The sequence below is a fragment of the Aspergillus uvarum genome (assembly GCF_003184745.1).
Source record: "Aspergillus uvarum CBS 121591 unplaced genomic scaffold BO82scaffold_20, whole genome shotgun sequence".
NCBI classification, from domain to species: domain Eukaryota; kingdom Fungi; phylum Ascomycota; class Eurotiomycetes; order Eurotiales; family Aspergillaceae; genus Aspergillus; species Aspergillus uvarum.
Genome location: NW_020291317.1, coordinates 249,974 through 267,006, shown reverse-complemented (window position 1 = coordinate 267,006; position 17,033 = coordinate 249,974). Strand labels below are relative to the sequence as shown.

Genomic DNA, 17,033 nt, shown 5'->3' with positions numbered 1-17,033 from the left:
GAAGGAAATGAGAACAGAAGAATCGCAAGGCAAATATGAAAGATACAGAGTCGAAATGCCCATAACGGTCTCCCAGTCCTTGAGACTATCCTTATCCCACCATGCCCCATACCGTCCAGTCCCGAGACGCCGATGTCCAAGAAAAAGAGAAGAAAAGAAAAGGAAAAGATTTCACAAACATATATCAATGAGATACGAACGGGCGTGATCGAAGAGAGGAATATGAAGTGCTGCCCGAAAACATGAGAATTAGGTTAGTCAGTCGGTGGTGCTTTTGCGTTCGCCTATTATCGAGGTCGTTTAATCGGTTCACGGTCGGGTTGTATGCAAACTTTTGAAGGGGTTGTCGTCGTTGCTGACCGGATGCTGCGCTGGCTTTACGTATCGATCTCCATCCCCGTCCCCATTCCTACGCTGTTGTTCAATCCAGCACCAAGGCCGGTGTCAACCATGGCGGGCTGGGCACAGAGGGTCTGCAAGAGAGGTAGACCAGGCTCCTGCTGAGTGGCCCCAAGGAGATTTTGCGAGGCCGCAGAGGGAAGGCTCTGAGCAGGCCGGTCGGAGGCGCTGAGAATCTGGGTTCCTTCAAAGACGATGGGATTGGACCGCAGATTTTGGAGGCAGAGGTCCCAGTTAGAGCCCACCAGTTGACCCTGAGTGAGGTCATCGCTGAAGAGGAAGAAGGCAGGTACGAATGCAGGACCCAGAGGCGTGACCGGGCGTGCGGTCACGAGATAGGCGTTCAATGCTCGATTCTTCATGAGGATTTCAGAATCCATGAGGTATGCGGAAAACTGACGATCGATATACTTCTTCCAACCACGCACTGCCGCCGCCATGTCCGAGTCCTCAGTCACAATCCGCTGCCAACTGATACCCAACATGCGGGTAGCGTCGTCGACTGTGGGCTCCTCCGGAGAAAGGCGCGAGCTTGCGGGGAGAATGCGGCGATTGTCGTCGGTGTTGCTGGCATCGGTGAGCCGGCTTTGGATGGAGGACAGGGTGATGTCGTCCACAGTCGGGGCGGAAGGATCGAGGCGCTGAGACTTGCGACTGAGAGGATCAGCTGTGCCGGATTGGAGCCTCTGAGATCGAGAGGACACCGGAGCAGAATTGTTGACAGTTTTCTCCGCAGTCTCCTCGTACCACGTGCCGGTTTGACTTTCGGCAGAGATCGCCATCTTGGTACGAGGATTCAGCAAAACCATACCCGGGCCGTAAAGGGGTTTTTCTGCTGTCTGCTTCGCAGGAACTGACGCTAGTACAACAGGTCCGCCAGAGCTTTGGACCTCATCGTCATACCCGACATCATCTCGCGACCTCTTGCGGGAGGGTCTGGCAGTGAAGATATTGGATGAAGTTGCAAACGCATGGGTGCCATTCGCGAAAACCGGCCCTCTGCGTGCATCGACGCCAGGGTTGAAGCGGGACTGATGAGGATATTGAAGGAAAGCGTGTTCCTGGGGAGGGGACAAAACCATGGCCGGGCCGTCGGAAAGGCTGTTGAGCATCATGGGACACATGATGCGTGGGGAATCGCCGCGGAACGCAGGAGACTACGAAAAGAGCTGGAAGACGGAATCTGTTCTGTCTAGTGAGCTGGACACAATAATTTAGAACCACCTGTTTGGGCGCAAAGATCCGAGCCGTGAAGGGGTCGGGTTGTCTGAAGGAGGTAAGGTCGAACAGGTAGGCCACGAGGAGATGGTGTAAGGAAGAGATAGGATGAGGAGAGGATTGAAGGATAGAGCCAGAGCAAAGCGAGATTGAAAGGGTGCGGGTGAAAGTAGTAAATGATGTGATGAGTTGAGAGAAGGGAGAAGAGATGGATGAAGGGAGGGAAAGGAAGAGAAAAGGAAGCGAAGACGGGAAGAGATAACAGAAGAGAGAGAGGGAGAAGGTAGGGTTATGCGAGACGGAGACAGGCAGCCAACAAGAGACGAAGAATCACGGGGTTAGAGGAGGAGAAGGAAGATGAATGGATGAGTGGATGAATGGATTAAGCGACGCGTGAGAAAGAGAGAGAGGTGTGAGAGGGAGAGGAAGTGCACGGGAGAAAGAAAGATGAGCTGCAGGTGAGAAGGTGAGTGCGCAGTGCTGACTGCTGACGGATGCGGAACCAGCGATTGCGATGCGGAGAGATTCCAGGAAGAGCAGGATTTGCCTTGTCTCAGTTACCGTAGAATACTGTAACTTACCCTCTTTGGTAGAGTGTTCTGCCGGGATCAGCGCTCATCGGATCCGCGTGTGACCGTACAGTACGGTGACAGAGTCTGGGCTGAGATCCACCCGCCCTCGGATCAAGCAGCAGTAAGGACGGTGCCATTATTGGTCAATGGACAATTGCCTGGGGCAACCCATGCGAGTGGAGATCGTGACTGTTGGCTGGCGCTGATTGGAGGCCAGCTGCTGCTCCAAGAAAAGCCCAGTCCGCGCGTTGCAGCCCTGAACTGAGGTCCTTGCCGACGCCACCGCCTACCATTATTGGCCTGTGCTCCCAGCAGGCCAAGATCCTCATTTCGACTCTTTCAGGCTGCCGTAATTGGCTCACTGCGGACAATCATCCACCGAGACACTTCCCGGCTCGGAGAAATTCTCCCCGCCGATCACCAGCACCATCACCATGACAATCTGCTCAACACGAAAAATGGAACGTCTATTTAGCTATAACAGGGTGATGCTTCATCATGTAGTAGAATATTGGGGGTGTCAAAAGGAAAAAAGAAGAAGAAAAAAAGGTATAGTCACAAGAAGGTGGTGTTAAACACAACATAAATGTCAATGGGGAATATGAAGCACAAGAGGGAATGACCAGACTGAGAAGAATCCAACTCCAATCCCTCCTGCGAATTAGGCATTTCGCAAACATTTGTTCATCATCGCAGCCCACAGAACAAGACACCAAGCAAACCCCCTCTAAAGCTTTGAAACACCGGGATTCAGAAAATTGTGGAAAAAAAAAAAAAAAAAAGGGAAAAGGAGAAGAAATAGTTCATAAGCACCGGAAGATGAGCGCTTCCGATCCCTGAGCTGTGTTGACTAGGCACAAAGCTACATTCCCCGCATGTGGCCGGCCCAGACAACCCCATCACCCTCCGGCATCTCCATCCCAAGCGGGAACATTATCTTAGGCCAATCCAAGCCATACATATCCAAACATGATCTTTTTTGAGAAAACGAATGATACCGGGGAGCTTTTTGGCCTCCATATCATCGCCCTATAATGAGTCTGCGAGTACCACATCGCAGACTGAACAAGGGACTCAACGACCCCAAGCAATGCAACTATTGTAGGGGTAGGAGAGAAACTGCGCGTGAGCCCCTCTAAGCATTGCCAGCAGTGGCTCCACCGAGCATTCCCTTGACACTGGCGACCTGCTCGGGAGCATAGCTGGGAGCCATGGATCCCATAAGCAGGAAGAAGATCAGAAGACCGGCACCAATGATGATGAACTTGCGCTGAGCAGGGTGAGTGACACCATACTCGGCCCAAGCACGGTTGGCCTGACCAGCATACTCCTTGATCTTGTCGCCACCAAGCTTGTAGTAGACGAGACCGACGAGGGCAATGGAGTAACCGAAAAACTGGAGACCAGTGACGGGGGTCTGCCAGATCATCATGGAAGCGACAACGAGGAGGATATCCTTGAGGACACCGCAAAGCGTCATCACAAGAGACGAGGTCTTGCCAATCTAGAGTGGAGTGTTAGTAGCTAGACCATGTCGACAAGGACGATCGCGACTTACCAGGAAGACAACGGAAACGTTAAGGAGGAAAGCAACGACAGCATTGGCCAGCAATGTCCACACACCAACGTTGTAGATGTGGCCCATGGTCAAATTGGGGACCTCCAGGAACAGAGCGGTGACACCGTTCATGACAGCACACACAGGAGCAAAGTAGTAGAGAGACACGAGAGGGTCCATCTTGTACTCGGCAGAGCTGAGCAGGCGCTGGACCATGACCAAACGAGTAGCCTCGAAGATGATACCGCCGATCTGAAACAGGAAACCAATCATGACGAACTTGATCTCGCCGAAAGAGGCAATGATGACACCAACGACAATGATGCTCACGTTCATGAGCACCTTGTAGTTCACGGGAGCCATGCCCATACCCCAAGTAGCGAACAGGACAGCAACGGGTGTAGTAGCCTGAAGAATCCAATCAGCAATCCGATCGACCAAAAATGAAGTATATTCAACGAACCTTGAGCATCTGAATGAAAGCAACGCTCAGGTACAAGTATGTCACGTTACCGCAAATCAAGCTCAGACTGAAGAACAAGCCGATGGGAACGATAGCGCGGAGATATACGCGGCCAGTCATCTTGACCGTCTTGCGGCCGTCGAGCAGAGTGGTGGTGCGAGCGAGGAGTTGGGTCATGAAGGTCGCAAAGGCCAAGTGCCATGTCGTAAGGATGATAGGGAAACCTATGATGGCGCAAGTCCAGAGATTAGTCGGGGAAGTGCAGTGGGGAAGAACTCAAGGTAAACTCACGGAATTGGGCATAATCCAGGATATGCTTGTTGAACAAGATGACACTGGAACTCAAGGCAATCCAAACGCTGATTGTTCATCAGTACCATTGCGCAGTGACAGCTTGGACGGTTTCTTGAGCAACCTACCTGACATAGACGGCCGGGTGGAAGGCAGGCTTAGGAGGCTCCGACTTATCAACGGCAGGGTTGACAGTGGGCAGGGTAGGCTCCGGGCGAGAGACCTCACCGGAGATTCTGACCTTTTCACCGTCGGAACTCATGGTGAAGATTGGAGTCTGGTCGGATAAGAAGCGTTGAAAGTCGAATGGGCGCGGCCGTAAAAGGCTGCTTTGTCCAAATTTCGCAGATGCCACGGGTGATAATTAAAACAAGGGAAAAAGAAAAAAGGCGAGCGAGGGCAGCAGGGAGAGGGTCTGCGGGTCAAGATGATTGTTTGTTAACGAGTGAGATTGGAGTTGGTCCGAATAGCGATAAGAAAGAAAAAAAGAACTGAAAGGCAAGGGGAAAGACGATAGAGGTGTGAAACTCAATGTCTGAGGATGGAGGGAAGAAGAGAAGAAGAGCGTGGAGGAAGAGGGGAGGGGAGGCAGGGAAGGGGAGGGGGGTAGTGGAAGAGAGAGAGAGAGAGGGCTGATCAAACCGATCGGATGGATTGGGGTACGTATGTGTCTGGCTTGTCCGTCGAATAATAAGGATGATATGGGATGGGTGGTTCGGAACTGGTTCGGGATGGGGGAAGATTCAAGGAGAGAGGAGAGGGGGGGAGGGACACCTACGGCTTGTTTCTTGTTTGGTTCGCTCCCCGGATAGGTATGAAGCTGTGAACACGGCACGGAGGATTGAATCTTAGGAGGGGCGAAAGGGTAAAGCCGAAGAGAAGAAGAATAGACGAGGAAGAAGATGAAGAAGAAAAGAAGGCACTGAGACTGAGAGCAGAGAGGGCTGGCTGGCTGGGGATTCCGCCTCCACTAAGTTGCTGTTCGGTGAAGTGAAGTCGGAGAGAGGGAATAATGGACTGGACAAGGGAAAGGGAAAGGGAAGGATGGGGCGGACCAGTACCTTAGTCGGGGCTCCAGTTTGTTAGACTGTTTAGAGGGAAGAAGTCAAGCTTCCCATCCAGTTCCATCCACCCACTCTTCCCTTCCCAAGTCTAGCGGCCGGCCCTGCAGTTTCCGTTCCTCGTCGCTGCAAGCATCCTGCCGGAACTGCAACTGTTCCTGATTTACTACTATCTACCTATACTACCATGCAGTTACAATGCATCTCTCTTGCTCTATCTATCTACGATGTTCCTCCCAATGGATCCTATCAATCACATTGAAATGTTACCATCATCATCATCATCATCATCATCATCATCATCATCCTAATTCCGGGTGGATAAAGAAGCGCACACACAAACCTTGATCGAATCAGAGGCCTGGACAATATAATCAAGTTAATCAAATATTAAATTGGATAATGAACGACCCTGGCGGCTGGTGCTGGTCGGCCTTTTTTTTTTTTTTTTTTTTTCTCGATAGACTGGTACCCTAATGTAAGCCACTAGAATTTATTATTAGATCTCCAGTGCCAGGCTCTCAATCTATCACGGTCTATCACTTATTTCCCAATGACCACCTCATTCACCTCACTGGTTCTGACGGGCCATTTCGAGTTCTGGCCTGAGTTAAAGAACAATTGAGGGGCCAAAAGAGAGAAAGTGGAGTGTGGATTGACTGGGTCCATCTCACCTCACTGGGAAAGAATCAATACCCGAGGAGGAAAGGTGGCGTGTACTAGATCATACCATTACTGTTCTCTACACCGTTACCCCTATACTACCGTGTATGAGCTCACTGTCTGGTACGTACCAATACCTGTATTGAAGAGGCACGTATTGTACAGTATATATCTTCTCTCCTCCGCAGTCTGGGGGTCTCGATCTTTTGGGTGCATCCCCATCGATTCTGGATTTCTTCGACAGAACCATCTCTGGCACATCCAAGGTATTGAAGCCTTCGGCAAAAGTTCCTTACCTTTCAACCATCAGTCTCAACCATGTCCAAGAGTACGAAAATGAACGGGGGTCTCGATTGACTGTCCACACACAAGTGGGCAGGCAATCCGTGAAACTGCTGTGGGGCGAGGCGATTGTTCATCTCTCGTGGCGATAGCTGGCGGCGAGGACCACTGGTGGTTGGTGTCAATCTCCAGGTCCCCACACTCCATCAGTAGCCCCTTTTCCATTCGCCTTCTCTTCAGGTCGGTCTGAGGAAGCGATTCGAATCCCAATGTTCAGGACAGTCAGCCATGAGCCATCCAATACGAGATGAGAAAGTGGCTGTGACAAAGTTTTTTCCTCCTTCTCCAGCGCGCTTACTTTCGATCTGACTTGCGTCGTGCCTTGGGTGAGGTTGAGATGGGCCCCCGATGCTCGTCACGACGGCTACAGGGCAAAGACGTTGCCTTGCATGAAACAATACAGGGTAAGTAGGGTTGTGTCAGATAGAGGCTGCAGGAGGATCCAATCGAAGCAAGAACATCAACCGAGTGCTGATCAAAATTTATGGCTTCTGGTTTGGCACCGGCCGCATTACGCAAGCAGCCCACTAGCCAAGCACTATCTTACCCGCGTTCAGCGGCCACTTGTCCATAGCGCCGCCGGAAAGGTCCCTTGCCGGTGGAGAATGCGACGATCGGATGGCTGAGGGCCTGACGACATCGTCATGGTTCAATGGCGTGGGTTGGAGACGGGAGCCACTGGCGACTTGGCTCCTCGCCCACGAGGGTCCTATCGTGTACTGTACAGTACCACTCAGCGTAGCAAATTCAGGACAGCAACTGCTGCAATTTTGACGACAATGACGGTCACTAGTATTGCTATTCCTACGGGCTGTGAGACGTTCCCTCGGAAAGTTCGTTCATGTGCCGTTCCGCCCCAAAGCCACGATCCTGTCGCGGCTCTTCTGGTGACAACAGCCGGAGAGAAGAGCGCCCCGGCGTACGTCAGACAGTCACCGAGATCAACGCCAAACAGGCGAGTTGTACCCGCGGGAGGGGCCAAAATGAAGCTTTTCCCTAGCGCATTGATCCCTGGGGCCCTGGGTGGATGAGAACTCCGTTGGCCTCCCTGGGGTCCGCGACAGGTTCTCGAAAATTTGAATGTGTATCCATTGTATAGGACATTGATAACCGTTAACCTTCAGTTTCTGGCAGACGAGCCCCATGGTCCTTCCTTTCTCAGCAGGCTCCATCAGTGGACCCTGCCAGATTTGCCGGTCTCTGGTTCAGCTAACGTGTCGAGCCTGAAGGGACCAAATAGGGGACGATCGCATGCCGATGCTCATCGATGACATCCGTGTTTCTCTCCCGGCTTTACACAAAGTACTGTACTGGATGTCGTGGACTAGCCCTGAGCAGTGCTGAACCGTAGTAGTACCCGACGGGCCCTCTTGTCACCCATGCGTGGTTGTCCCATACATCAGGGGCTTAGGGAGGGGATACAGATCACTACTCTTCGGGGTAGTTGTATGCTGATCGGATGCTCATCACAGGTAACAACCGTGATTTTGGTGACCTCCGTGGAGGTCTTTCAAGCAGGACAGATCGGAAAGGATGTGATGAAGGACCGATATTCGTCACATTCTTACACTCCGTACATATTACTTTATGTACACATTCATGTATGTGCTACGAGTCAGGGACATGTATCAGAGCGTCAACCTCGACAGGCAATGATGTTGACATAATCGTAGTCTGTGATTTGTCCGGGAAGCGCATCACTCTTGACCGGGGAGATTCTCAGATAGTCTATATGCAATAAGATAACATTGAGTAAGTAATTAAGTCGAATTCGTCCGATCCTGAAGCCCGAACGCATACATCGTAGTCACTGGGTAGTTATATTATCACGTTCAATCTCGGGAATGAAGATTACCGGGCCATGGGGCACGCTTTCACCGGGATCAATTTCTTTAATAGATTGGCCAATTTGCATGGTAGGAATTAATATCGCTAGATGAAGTCGGGGCCTGCCGAGACAATGCTTGCAAAGGGTGAGGGCGGGAAGCTTGGACTATGGATAAGTTAGACCCGGGCACGGAGTACTCCTCGTAGTACTGAGTAGTCCGTAGCCTTAAATGAGATGAGGCAGAGACCGTCACAACTGTATCATGGATCCAGTTCCAGAGCGCGGGCTCAAATTACTGATAAGAATTGCAGATAGACAGATAGACAGGCCAATTGCATGATTGACTTCTAATTGCATGTCTTACATGGACTCGCAATTTCTGCCCCCCAGCTTGCGACGACTGGGTGGGAGAGTGATAGTACCTGAGTGCACATAGTAGTAATATCAACATGGGTGTACTGTACGTATATGGTTGTCTGTTTGGCGACGAACCGTAGGACGGAGCAGGCACACTAACCTCAAACCAGAACAAGTGAGCGGAGCTTCCCCCTTTTTTTCGATCTTCTTTCGCATTTTGCCCCTTTCTCAAGTTTGACGGAAATGGGTCCAGCCCGTTCGTTCCATTTGCCATTGATGTCCCATTCGTTCCAAACTCTCATTATTTAGGGCCTAAACTTGAAACAGATCCTTCCCGGCAGGCAGCCTGAGCCTTGAGGCCTCTTTCCTGTTCCTTCTTTTTTCCCCCCCCTCCCCACTCCACCCAAACCCACACCCACCGCTCACTTTGTCACGTTTCGTGTTCCCCGACCGGCGGCGTTGCGTTTTGATAACAGCTACCTATACCTTCCCCTCCCCGCCTCGCTCTCCTTCACCGTCTTCTTCTTCTCCCCTTCTCTTCTCCCTTCAACCCTCCCCTTCCCCTCCTCCTTTCAGCATTCGCTCTCTTCTCCCTTAAATCCAAACTGCAGTTCTTTCCCTGCAGCTTCACGATTCCTCTTCTATGCTGAGCCTCGCCCGCAAGACTCTGAACCGCGTCCCCAGCTTCCAGGATATTCTACAAGGCAGGATGACCCACCCAGACATGTAAGGAGTCCTCCATCAGCTTTTCCCCCTCCATCGTTTCGCGCGACTGGATTCATGAAGCTGTATACTTACATGGTTCTCAATAATCTACAGCTCCGTTGACGTTCTTGTCATTGGTGCCGGTCCTACTGGTCTCGGTGCCGCTAAGCGTCTTAACCAGATCGTACGCACTTCCGCATTCCACCACCAAGCAACGGAATTGGCAATGCTGACGCGACATGCAGGACGGCCCCTCTTGGTTGATCGTTGACAGCAACGAGATCCCTGGTGGCCTTGCTTCTACCGATGTGACCCCCGAAGGCTTCGTATGTACCCCGCTAGAAACCTCACATACACCCTCTCGTGCAACGTCTACAACTGACTACGACGGCAGCTCTTCGATGTCGGTGGCCACGTTATCTTCTCTCACTACAAGTACTTCGATGACTGCATCAACGAGGCTCTTCCCAAGGACGACGACTGGTACACCCACCAGCGTATCTCCTACGTCCGTTGCAAGGAGCAATGGGTTCCCTACCCTTTCCAGAACAACATTTCCATGCTGCCCAAGGAGGAGCAGGTGAAGTGTATCGATGGTCTGATTGACGCTGCTCTCGAGGCTCGTGTGGCCAACACCAAGCCCGCCAACTTCGATGAGTGGATCGTCCGCCAGATGGGTGTCGGTATTGCCGACCTTTTCATGAGACCTTACAACTACAAGGTTTGGGCTGTGCCCACCACTAAGGTGAGTCGACGCATCTGGTCGCACCAGTGGACTCGATTGCTGACAGTTGAGATAAGATGCAATGCGCTTGGTTGGGTGAGCGTGTCGCTGCTCCCAATGTCAAGGCTGTGACGACCAATGTCATCCTCAACAAGACCGCTGGTAACTGGGGTCCCAACGCTACTTTCCGTTTCCCCGCTCGTGATGGTACCGGTGGTATCTGGATTGCCGTCGCCAACACTCTCCCCAAGGAGAAGACTCGCTTCGGTGAGAAGGGCAAGGTCGTCAAGGTCAACGCCAACAACAAGACTGTCACCCTCGGCGATGGCACCACCGTCGGCTACAACAAGCTCGTTTCGACCATGGCTGTCGACTACCTTGCTGAGCAGATCGGCGACCAGGAGTTGATCGGCCTTACCAAGGAGCTCTTCTACTCCTCCACTCACGTCATTGGTGTCGGTATTCGTGGTGAACGCCCTGAGAGAATCGGTGACAAGTGCTGGGTAAGAGATTCATATCCGCCAAGATGAAAAAGTTCCAGAGGAATCTGTGCTAACCAAGGATTTCCGCAGCTCTACTTCCCCGAGGACAACTGCCCCTTCTACCGTGCCACTATCTTCTCCAACTACTCCCCTTATAACCAGCCCGAGTCCTCCAAGAAGCTGGCTACCCAGCAGCTTGCCGATGGCTCCAAGCCCAAGAACACCGAGCCCCAGGATGGTCCCTACTGGTCCATCATGTTGGAGGTTTCCGAGTCCTCGATGAAGGCCGTGAACCACGAGACCCTCTTGGCCGACTGTATCCAGGGTCTTGTCAACACTGAGATGCTCAAGCCCACCGATGAGATCGTCTCCACCTACCACCGCCGCTTCGACCACGGCTACCCCACTCCCAGTCTGGAGCGTGAGGGTGCTCTTACCCAGATCCTGCCCAAGCTTCAGGCCAAGGACATCTGGACCCGTGGTCGCTTCGGTAGCTGGCGCTACGAGGTCGGCAACCAGGACCACTCCTTCATGCTGGGTGTGGAGGCTGTTGACAACATTGTCAACGGTGCTGTTGAGTTGACCCTTAACTACCCCGACTTTGTCAACGGTAGACAGAACACTGAGCGCCGCCTGGTTGATGGTGCTCAGGTTTTTGCGAAGAAGCACTAAATGTGCGCGGAGTGATTATAGACGACACATATTTTAATATCTTGAAATGACCGGGGGATCAAAAATGATACACAGGGAGTCTGATTTTCTTTTTCCACCCATAAACCAGCTGTTTTGTTCCCATTTCATATTCCCCTTTTCTTTACCTTTTTTTGTCTGCTTGAGAGCGATGTACGGGAGATATCTGTGCTGGCATCTCTCTTGTCCTGAGTGGTGGTGAAACAACCAGCTTTTTTCTTCTACATTATTTGCTAGAATATCCCCAGATTTATAAATGAGCAAGAATTCTTATAAACTGTGTTATGTTTCCGAATGAGGTGCGATATGCGACAGGTGCTTGTGATCTCGTCCCTCTATATTTGGATGCGTGTCATTGCCACCTCCGGCCGGGCCTGATCGGCTTTGATTTCAGGACCGATATGAAACATAATTCGGGCGGGCATTATCATGTCATTCGCGTGTCTCATGTGAGACGTCTTTTGCTATTCGCAGCTCAACTGCCGTGCAGATGTAGGTGTTTCGCATCCGACTTGCCCGATCCAGCCATCTGGTGTGATCGGAGGGCTCCCCTGGGTGCGACGGTAGTCTGTAAACACCGCAACCTAAATCCCCGACCGTGACTCTCAGGGGATGTATCGATCTATCTATATCAAACTTGTCGACCCATACAAGTACTACTCATACGAGTAGCCAGTTGCAGAGACCCAGGCCACCGATGGATCGTGGATCGACCCCCCCCGGCGAGCCAGACCTGTCCCTGTCCCTGCCACAACCCAAAACCCACAAGCGTTTCACCGAGAATCTAGCCTCGATATCTGTAAGGCTGACTGACTCCAGACCGCGCAGCTCTAGTCCCGGGCTCTAGCTCAGCTCACCTCCAGCTCCGGCTCCGGCTCCGTTCCACGCTTCTGGTCGCTTGCGCGCGATCATGCCATGCGTCATGTGTGCAGTGCTTTGCTGCTTCTTTGCTTGGCTGGGCTTTGGAGGTTTAGGTTGTTGCTTGCGGTATTTGCTGGATTGGTTGTTTGGGTGTGCTGTGCTGTGCTGTGCTGTGCTGTGCTGTGCTATTGGTCTTGGATGCGAAGGACGTTGGTACAGTGGGTGGGTTAGTTGCAATTATCTGGTTGAGGTAGGTGAGGTATGCTCCGTATGGGTCTAGGTAGTAGATACTACCGTAGGTTATATCCTAGAAAGATTCTTGAATAGAAGACCACTCCGTAGGATAAGCCTCTTTGTGCATTGTAAGTCGATTGATACCTCTAATCAGGAGTCCTCGACGCCGAACTCCACTATACCGGTATCCTCGTAGATCTGAGTGGTGGTTATTACGGAGCCTCAGGTATTCAGGCACACGTCCACTAAACCAAGAACTAATCTCGAAACTCCAAACCAAACCATCCCAACCCCTAACAGCCTTAGCCCGGCTCCACTGCACCGCCGACACTAACTGGAAGAAATCAGGAACCCGAAGGTTCCAAGGCTCCAGCTCGGGGGACGCGTAAGTGCTTTGCCATCAAGACAAAACCACCTAGACGACCTGCTCAGTAGGTGCATAGGAGGAGCAGCACCAGGTGTTGACGACACCACAGCCTGCGATGGCGAAAGATTGGGGCCAGCGTCTACACTCAACTTCAATTCGTTTGTTGAGGTACTCGGAAACCATAATTACTGAGCATCCAGAGGATGCTGTCGTGGCCTGATAACGTGGACTTGGAACCACCGTCCGTCCCCGAGTCTTGGCCTCTCACCAAAGATAGAAATGGGGCAATCCCTGGGCTGGGCTGGGCTGGGCTGCTGGGCAGTGGGCACAACTGTGCATCTCATAAGGCAGTGCGCCAAACCGAATCTAGCATGACATACTGTTACATCTCCTGTTTCTCCTGTTTGCTACTTTGCACTTTGCATCAACAATGCCATTGCCAGGACCTGCACTAGTTGAGTGTTCGCACATTATCCCAACCACCGCCTGCCCGCCTATGTATGCTGCACTGTACCATACCATCTGAACTCATTGCATGACAGTAGCTGCACCTTCAAGCTGACGTGCCTCTCCGCCCACCGCCCACTGTTCCATACTCAACAGGCACAGGAGCGCATCCGACTGGTCAGCCACGAGCTTGTTGAGAGACACGGCTCCGCTCTTCCGAGGGGCATGTACTCGTACTCTTAACTCTCACTCCACCAGATCTCTAAACTCTTCTGACTCTGAGCTCGCGAGCATCTCGAGCATCGCCATGTTGACGTACTCTGCAAAATTTGCCGCCTCCACATCAATCGAGTGGCGGAACGCTTCCTGATGCTGTCCAATGGAGAATCCATCAGAGATCTTCTCAGCGAACGCCTGCGTGTGAGAATACGTACCTCGTCTTCTACCGCTAGAGCGTGGTCTTGTGTGGCAGACATTCGCATACTCAACGGCTGCATCCGGGTACGTGGCTTCCCATTGCCAGACAGGGTCAACGATTGAGCAAGTGCTGTGAGCGTCGCGAATTCAGACCTTGGTGGCTGATTTTCCTGACGGAACTGGTGGAAACAGAGAGATCAGCCCTGCGGCTGTACATACACCTTAGCTTCCCCATGGATAGACCTGTACTTACCTCATGTTTGCCGGCAATGGTTCTGGGTGGATCCCCGTAGCCCTGGCAGGAACCGGTTCCAGGATTTTGGTCTGGCACTTGGATCGATGGGCCTACGTCTGTCTGGGCACCGGGTGACAGCTTGTCAATAACAGCAAGGTTGACTCCCTTTAGTTTCACCAGCTTGGTCGGACGCTGGGTGTTCTTGGGGCCGCCATTGTCAACTGGGCGACCGTGCAAGTGTGCTTCTGTCGATCTTGAACAAGAATGAGAATCATGCTGCGATTCAGTGAGGGAAGTTGCCTTATCACCTAGAAGTGTGGAACTGTGGGCTCCCACCGCGCAACTGTCACGGCTTGGCACAGCATCATCCAATAGGTTACTGGCCCGCTGGCCGCGTGTTGATTTTGTTGAGGATTGCAACTTGGTCTTGACACTATCAACCATTGCGTCTGTGATCGATGCACTTTCGAACTCCTCTTTATCTGTTGAGCAAGGTGAGATAGGCTTTGTACTCCGTCCCGGTCGATTTGTTCCCAAAGAACGTGGGTGAATCTTATTATCAGATCTTGTGCCACGTTCTTCGTCTGCTGCGCCCAGGTTCGTATGGGTCCGATTCAAGTCCACTACATCTCAGCGGCACATCAGCCTCATTCTCTGAACGAGCCACAAATAGCTGTCCGCTTATACATACCTGACTGCTGCGTTGGCTGTTTCTCGAGCAATAGATTGGTGAGAAGATTGGTGAAAAGCACAGCACGAGAATCTAGCGGTGCTGGAAGAGAAACAGGAGAAAATAAGTCCGATCGATGGTGAAGAGAACAAGAATTCAATGAGACAGGAGTCTGAGAGCAAGGCCTGGGAGAACGTGTTTCACCTGTGACATCACCCCTGACACTGTTTAACACAGCCCCAAGCTGTGTTAAACAATCAGACAAAGAAGTCTCTGAAAGGTCATAATAGCCTGGCGAATGCTCGAATTCCTCTCCATTTCGACCCCCTAAGGGCTTGTCATAACCATCAATTGAAACCCGACATTCACTATGCACATCTACATTTTTCTCAGCGGACCTTGTCGCCTCTAATGACAAAGCAGATGGCTGCACATTGACCGGCGAGCCTGCGTCTATTGTCGACGACGAAGGGGAAGTGGATGCCTCTGGTGAACACGCAGACCTGGTGTCATGGTCTCCTCCTCTGCCACGCGACGACGAGCCCTCTCCGGGATCCTCGTCTGGAGCCGAATAACAAATGGAATCTGGCGGCGAGACGGACGGCGCAGAGAAGAGGTCAGAGTCGGACTCCAAAAAGGCATCATCATCCCCATCATCAAAGCTGCTGTCATTCAGAAATTGATCGTGCTGGTGCCATTCCGCCAGCCGACTATGGCGGTTCAGAAGCCGCTGAAGATGATAACGTAGGTCTCCGTCTCCGAGGGTTATTCGGGTGGGCTTATACCGTATCATGGCTCTACCTTGGAGAATTCCGGTTATCTGGTGTAATCCCTACCTCGTTTTCTTTCGGGGATGCTCGGATTCAACTTCCGATGTGAGACTGGGCTGGGGGGGGGGGGAGGGGTTCGTGCTACATAGTAATCCCTTTTTTCGGGTGAGATTATATTGTCCATGATACTATCATCCTGTCTACGGAAGGTACTGAGCGAGAACTTGTTCATGAAGTCAAGGAAGGAAGGAGCGATGATGTGGTGAATGGGCAGTTGCTGCCTCAGATGGTCAGTCATGGTTGTGGCTGAGTGGGTGTAGTTCAGATTCGATGTCTTGATTCTTGCGTAAATAGGCACCAGTCCGACGATCCGGCGATGAATCGAGCAAAATAGGAATGAAATCTATTTTTAAACTCCAACTCATGAACGGTACGAGCCCTGCAACAGAAGAGGTGGTCGCATTGACTTGTGGACTGTGATGAACCTGGAACTTATCCATCAGTCGCTGTCACGGCAGACTGGTGGGGAAATTACTGCATTACCTCAACCTACTACTATGGACCGTGACAGGATTTATATATAGACCAGAGAATGATCTATGATGGGTATTCGGGCAAAGCCACGAGTCATTTATCATTCTAATAGCCTGTTGGATAGGGTCTACCAAAGAGGATCAAATAGGTTCGCATCTAGCATCTCAGCATCAAGCGCGAGGGACTGGCTTGGAGATTGACAATGGTGGACTTTGCCGCCTAATTAAAGATGGACTGACTGACTGGGACTTTTTCCGATATCATTATGATAGACTGGACGATAATCTAACCCCAAGGAACAAGAGTCATGTTAAATAGTTCATAGGAAGAATGCTAGTTGTTGAGCAGGCGACCACATCTACAATTGAAGAGAATTCGTAGTTGAGTGACAGAGTTAAGCTACAGTGAGGTGGTGTTGATGATAAGTAGGATATGAACAGTATATTCCTGAGGCTACCATCATCACCGTCACTGTCAGCCTCACCCATCATCCATCAACCTCCATCTTCCCATCTTCCCATCTTTCTCTTCCTCTTCCTCGTCCCTCTCTCAACCTTCAACAGCCTCCTCTCCCTCCCTCCCTCCCTCTCTCTCTCCTCCCCCACACCCTCACAACATCCATCACGATCTGATCCTCTTCTCTCGTTCTTCTATTCCCCTTCTCTGGCGCAGATCTCTCGCTTGTTGTGCCTCGATGCCTCCCCATCCGCATCTTCTCCGACCGCCGCCATAGTTCACTCACCATCCCCTTCCCTCGGCCGCCCCCCCTCCCTCTCGCTATCTCCCTCTCGCTCATCTTCCACTCTTTTTATTTTTCTGGACCTTCTCCTGCTTCCCTTCCTCTCCTCTAGCCTTCCCCCTCTTCTTTTTTTATCCTCTTCATTCTCTGTTTCATCTTGTTGACGGTGGGTGCCACGGTGGTGCCTGACCCAGGACATAGTGACTGTTCCCCCTCTTCTCCGTCTCCCATCTCCATCTTCGCTTTCCCCCCTCTTCTTCCTCCCCAAACTTCACCTTCCCCAATTCCCTTCTTCCCGCCCGCAACCCCCTTTCATTCCGCAACACCTCCCCCCCCCCCAAATTCTTTTCCCCCCTCCCCCTCCTCCCCTCCAATCCTCCTCTCCCTTTTCTCTACCTTAGGTTGG

The 17,033-nt window shown here is 51.8% G+C and overlaps 6 protein-coding genes across 6 annotated transcripts; 2 read left to right on the top strand and 4 right to left on the bottom strand.

Moving 5' to 3' along the window:
• Window positions 1–208: 208 nt before the first annotated feature.
• On the bottom strand, window positions 209–1,927 carry BO82DRAFT_57492 (uncharacterized protein). The gene has a single exon (XM_025641347.1). The coding sequence runs from the start codon at window positions 1,521–1,523 to the stop codon at window positions 378–380; it is 1,146 nt and encodes a 381-aa protein (XP_025493028.1). The 5' UTR covers window positions 1,524–1,927; the 3' UTR covers window positions 209–377.
• Window positions 1,928–2,953: 1,026 nt separating this feature from the next.
• Window positions 2,954–5,217, bottom strand: glfB (UDP-galactofuranose transporter). The gene is made up of 5 exons (XM_025632300.1): window positions 4,630–5,217; window positions 4,502–4,569; window positions 4,211–4,434; window positions 3,748–4,155; window positions 2,954–3,693 (listed from the first exon to the last, which is right to left on the bottom strand). Exons 1-5 carry the CDS (start codon window positions 4,761–4,763, stop codon window positions 3,325–3,327), a joined length of 1,203 nt encoding a protein of 400 aa, XP_025493027.1. The 5' UTR covers window positions 4,764–5,217; the 3' UTR covers window positions 2,954–3,324.
• A 4,032-nt stretch (window positions 5,218–9,249) lies between these two features.
• On the top strand, window positions 9,250–11,486 carry BO82DRAFT_57444 (protoporphyrinogen/coproporphyrinogen oxidase). Its single transcript, XM_025641345.1, has 6 exons — window positions 9,250–9,478; window positions 9,572–9,641; window positions 9,703–9,783; window positions 9,852–10,202; window positions 10,259–10,684; window positions 10,754–11,486. The coding sequence occupies exons 1-6, from the start codon at window positions 9,396–9,398 to the stop codon at window positions 11,333–11,335; spliced, it is 1,593 nt and encodes a 530-aa protein (XP_025493026.1). The 5' UTR covers window positions 9,250–9,395; the 3' UTR covers window positions 11,336–11,486.
• Window positions 11,487–12,109: 623 nt separating this feature from the next.
• On the top strand, window positions 12,110–12,553 carry BO82DRAFT_57446 (uncharacterized protein). The gene has a single exon (XM_025641346.1). It carries the CDS (start codon window positions 12,264–12,266, stop codon window positions 12,492–12,494), a length of 231 nt encoding a protein of 76 aa, XP_025493025.1. The 5' UTR covers window positions 12,110–12,263; the 3' UTR covers window positions 12,495–12,553.
• An 869-nt stretch (window positions 12,554–13,422) lies between these two features.
• On the bottom strand, window positions 13,423–14,459 carry BO82DRAFT_57429 (uncharacterized protein). Its single transcript, XM_025641344.1, has 3 exons — window positions 13,933–14,459; window positions 13,697–13,858; window positions 13,423–13,634 (listed from the first exon to the last, which is right to left on the bottom strand). Exons 1-3 carry the CDS (start codon window positions 14,356–14,358, stop codon window positions 13,509–13,511), a joined length of 714 nt encoding a protein of 237 aa, XP_025493024.1. The 5' UTR covers window positions 14,359–14,459; the 3' UTR covers window positions 13,423–13,508.
• Window positions 14,460–15,427, bottom strand: BO82DRAFT_57424 (uncharacterized protein). Its single transcript, XM_025641343.1, has one exon. The coding sequence runs from the start codon at window positions 15,375–15,377 to the stop codon at window positions 14,562–14,564; it is 816 nt and encodes a 271-aa protein (XP_025493023.1). The 5' UTR covers window positions 15,378–15,427; the 3' UTR covers window positions 14,460–14,561.
• Window positions 15,428–17,033: the final 1,606 nt, after the last annotated feature.

Coding starts and splice junctions, on each gene's coding strand:
- BO82DRAFT_57424 (XM_025641343.1), bottom strand. CDS start 15,377: ATGATACGGTATAAGCCCACCCGAATAACCCTCGGAGACGGAGACCTA.
- glfB (XM_025632300.1), bottom strand. CDS start 4,763: ATGAGTTCCGACGGTGAAAAGGTCAGAATCTCCGGTGAGGTCTCTCGC. Junction 4,156..4,210: donor CTTTCATTCAGATGCTCAAG/GTTCGTTGAATA, acceptor TGGATTCTTCAG/GCTACTACACCCGTTGCTGT. Junction 3,694..3,747: donor ACGTTTCCGTTGTCTTCCTG/GTAAGTCGCGAT, acceptor ACTCCACTCTAG/ATTGGCAAGACCTCGTCTCT.
- BO82DRAFT_57429 (XM_025641344.1), bottom strand. CDS start 14,358: ATGGTTGATAGTGTCAAGACCAAGTTGCAATCCTCAACAAAATCAACA. Junction 13,859..13,932: donor CCATTGCCGGCAAACATGAG/GTAAGTACAGGT, acceptor TGTTTCCACCAG/TTCCGTCAGGAAAATCAGCC. Junction 13,635..13,696: donor CTCTAGCGGTAGAAGACGAG/GTACGTATTCTC, acceptor TCCATTGGACAG/CATCAGGAAGCGTTCCGCCA.
- BO82DRAFT_57446 (XM_025641346.1), top strand. CDS start 12,264: ATGCCATGCGTCATGTGTGCAGTGCTTTGCTGCTTCTTTGCTTGGCTG.
- BO82DRAFT_57492 (XM_025641347.1), bottom strand. CDS start 1,523: ATGTGTCCCATGATGCTCAACAGCCTTTCCGACGGCCCGGCCATGGTT.
- BO82DRAFT_57444 (XM_025641345.1), top strand. CDS start 9,396: ATGCTGAGCCTCGCCCGCAAGACTCTGAACCGCGTCCCCAGCTTCCAG. Junction 9,479..9,571: donor AGGATGACCCACCCAGACAT/GTAAGGAGTCCT, acceptor AATAATCTACAG/CTCCGTTGACGTTCTTGTCA. Junction 10,685..10,753: donor GAATCGGTGACAAGTGCTGG/GTAAGAGATTCA, acceptor GGATTTCCGCAG/CTCTACTTCCCCGAGGACAA.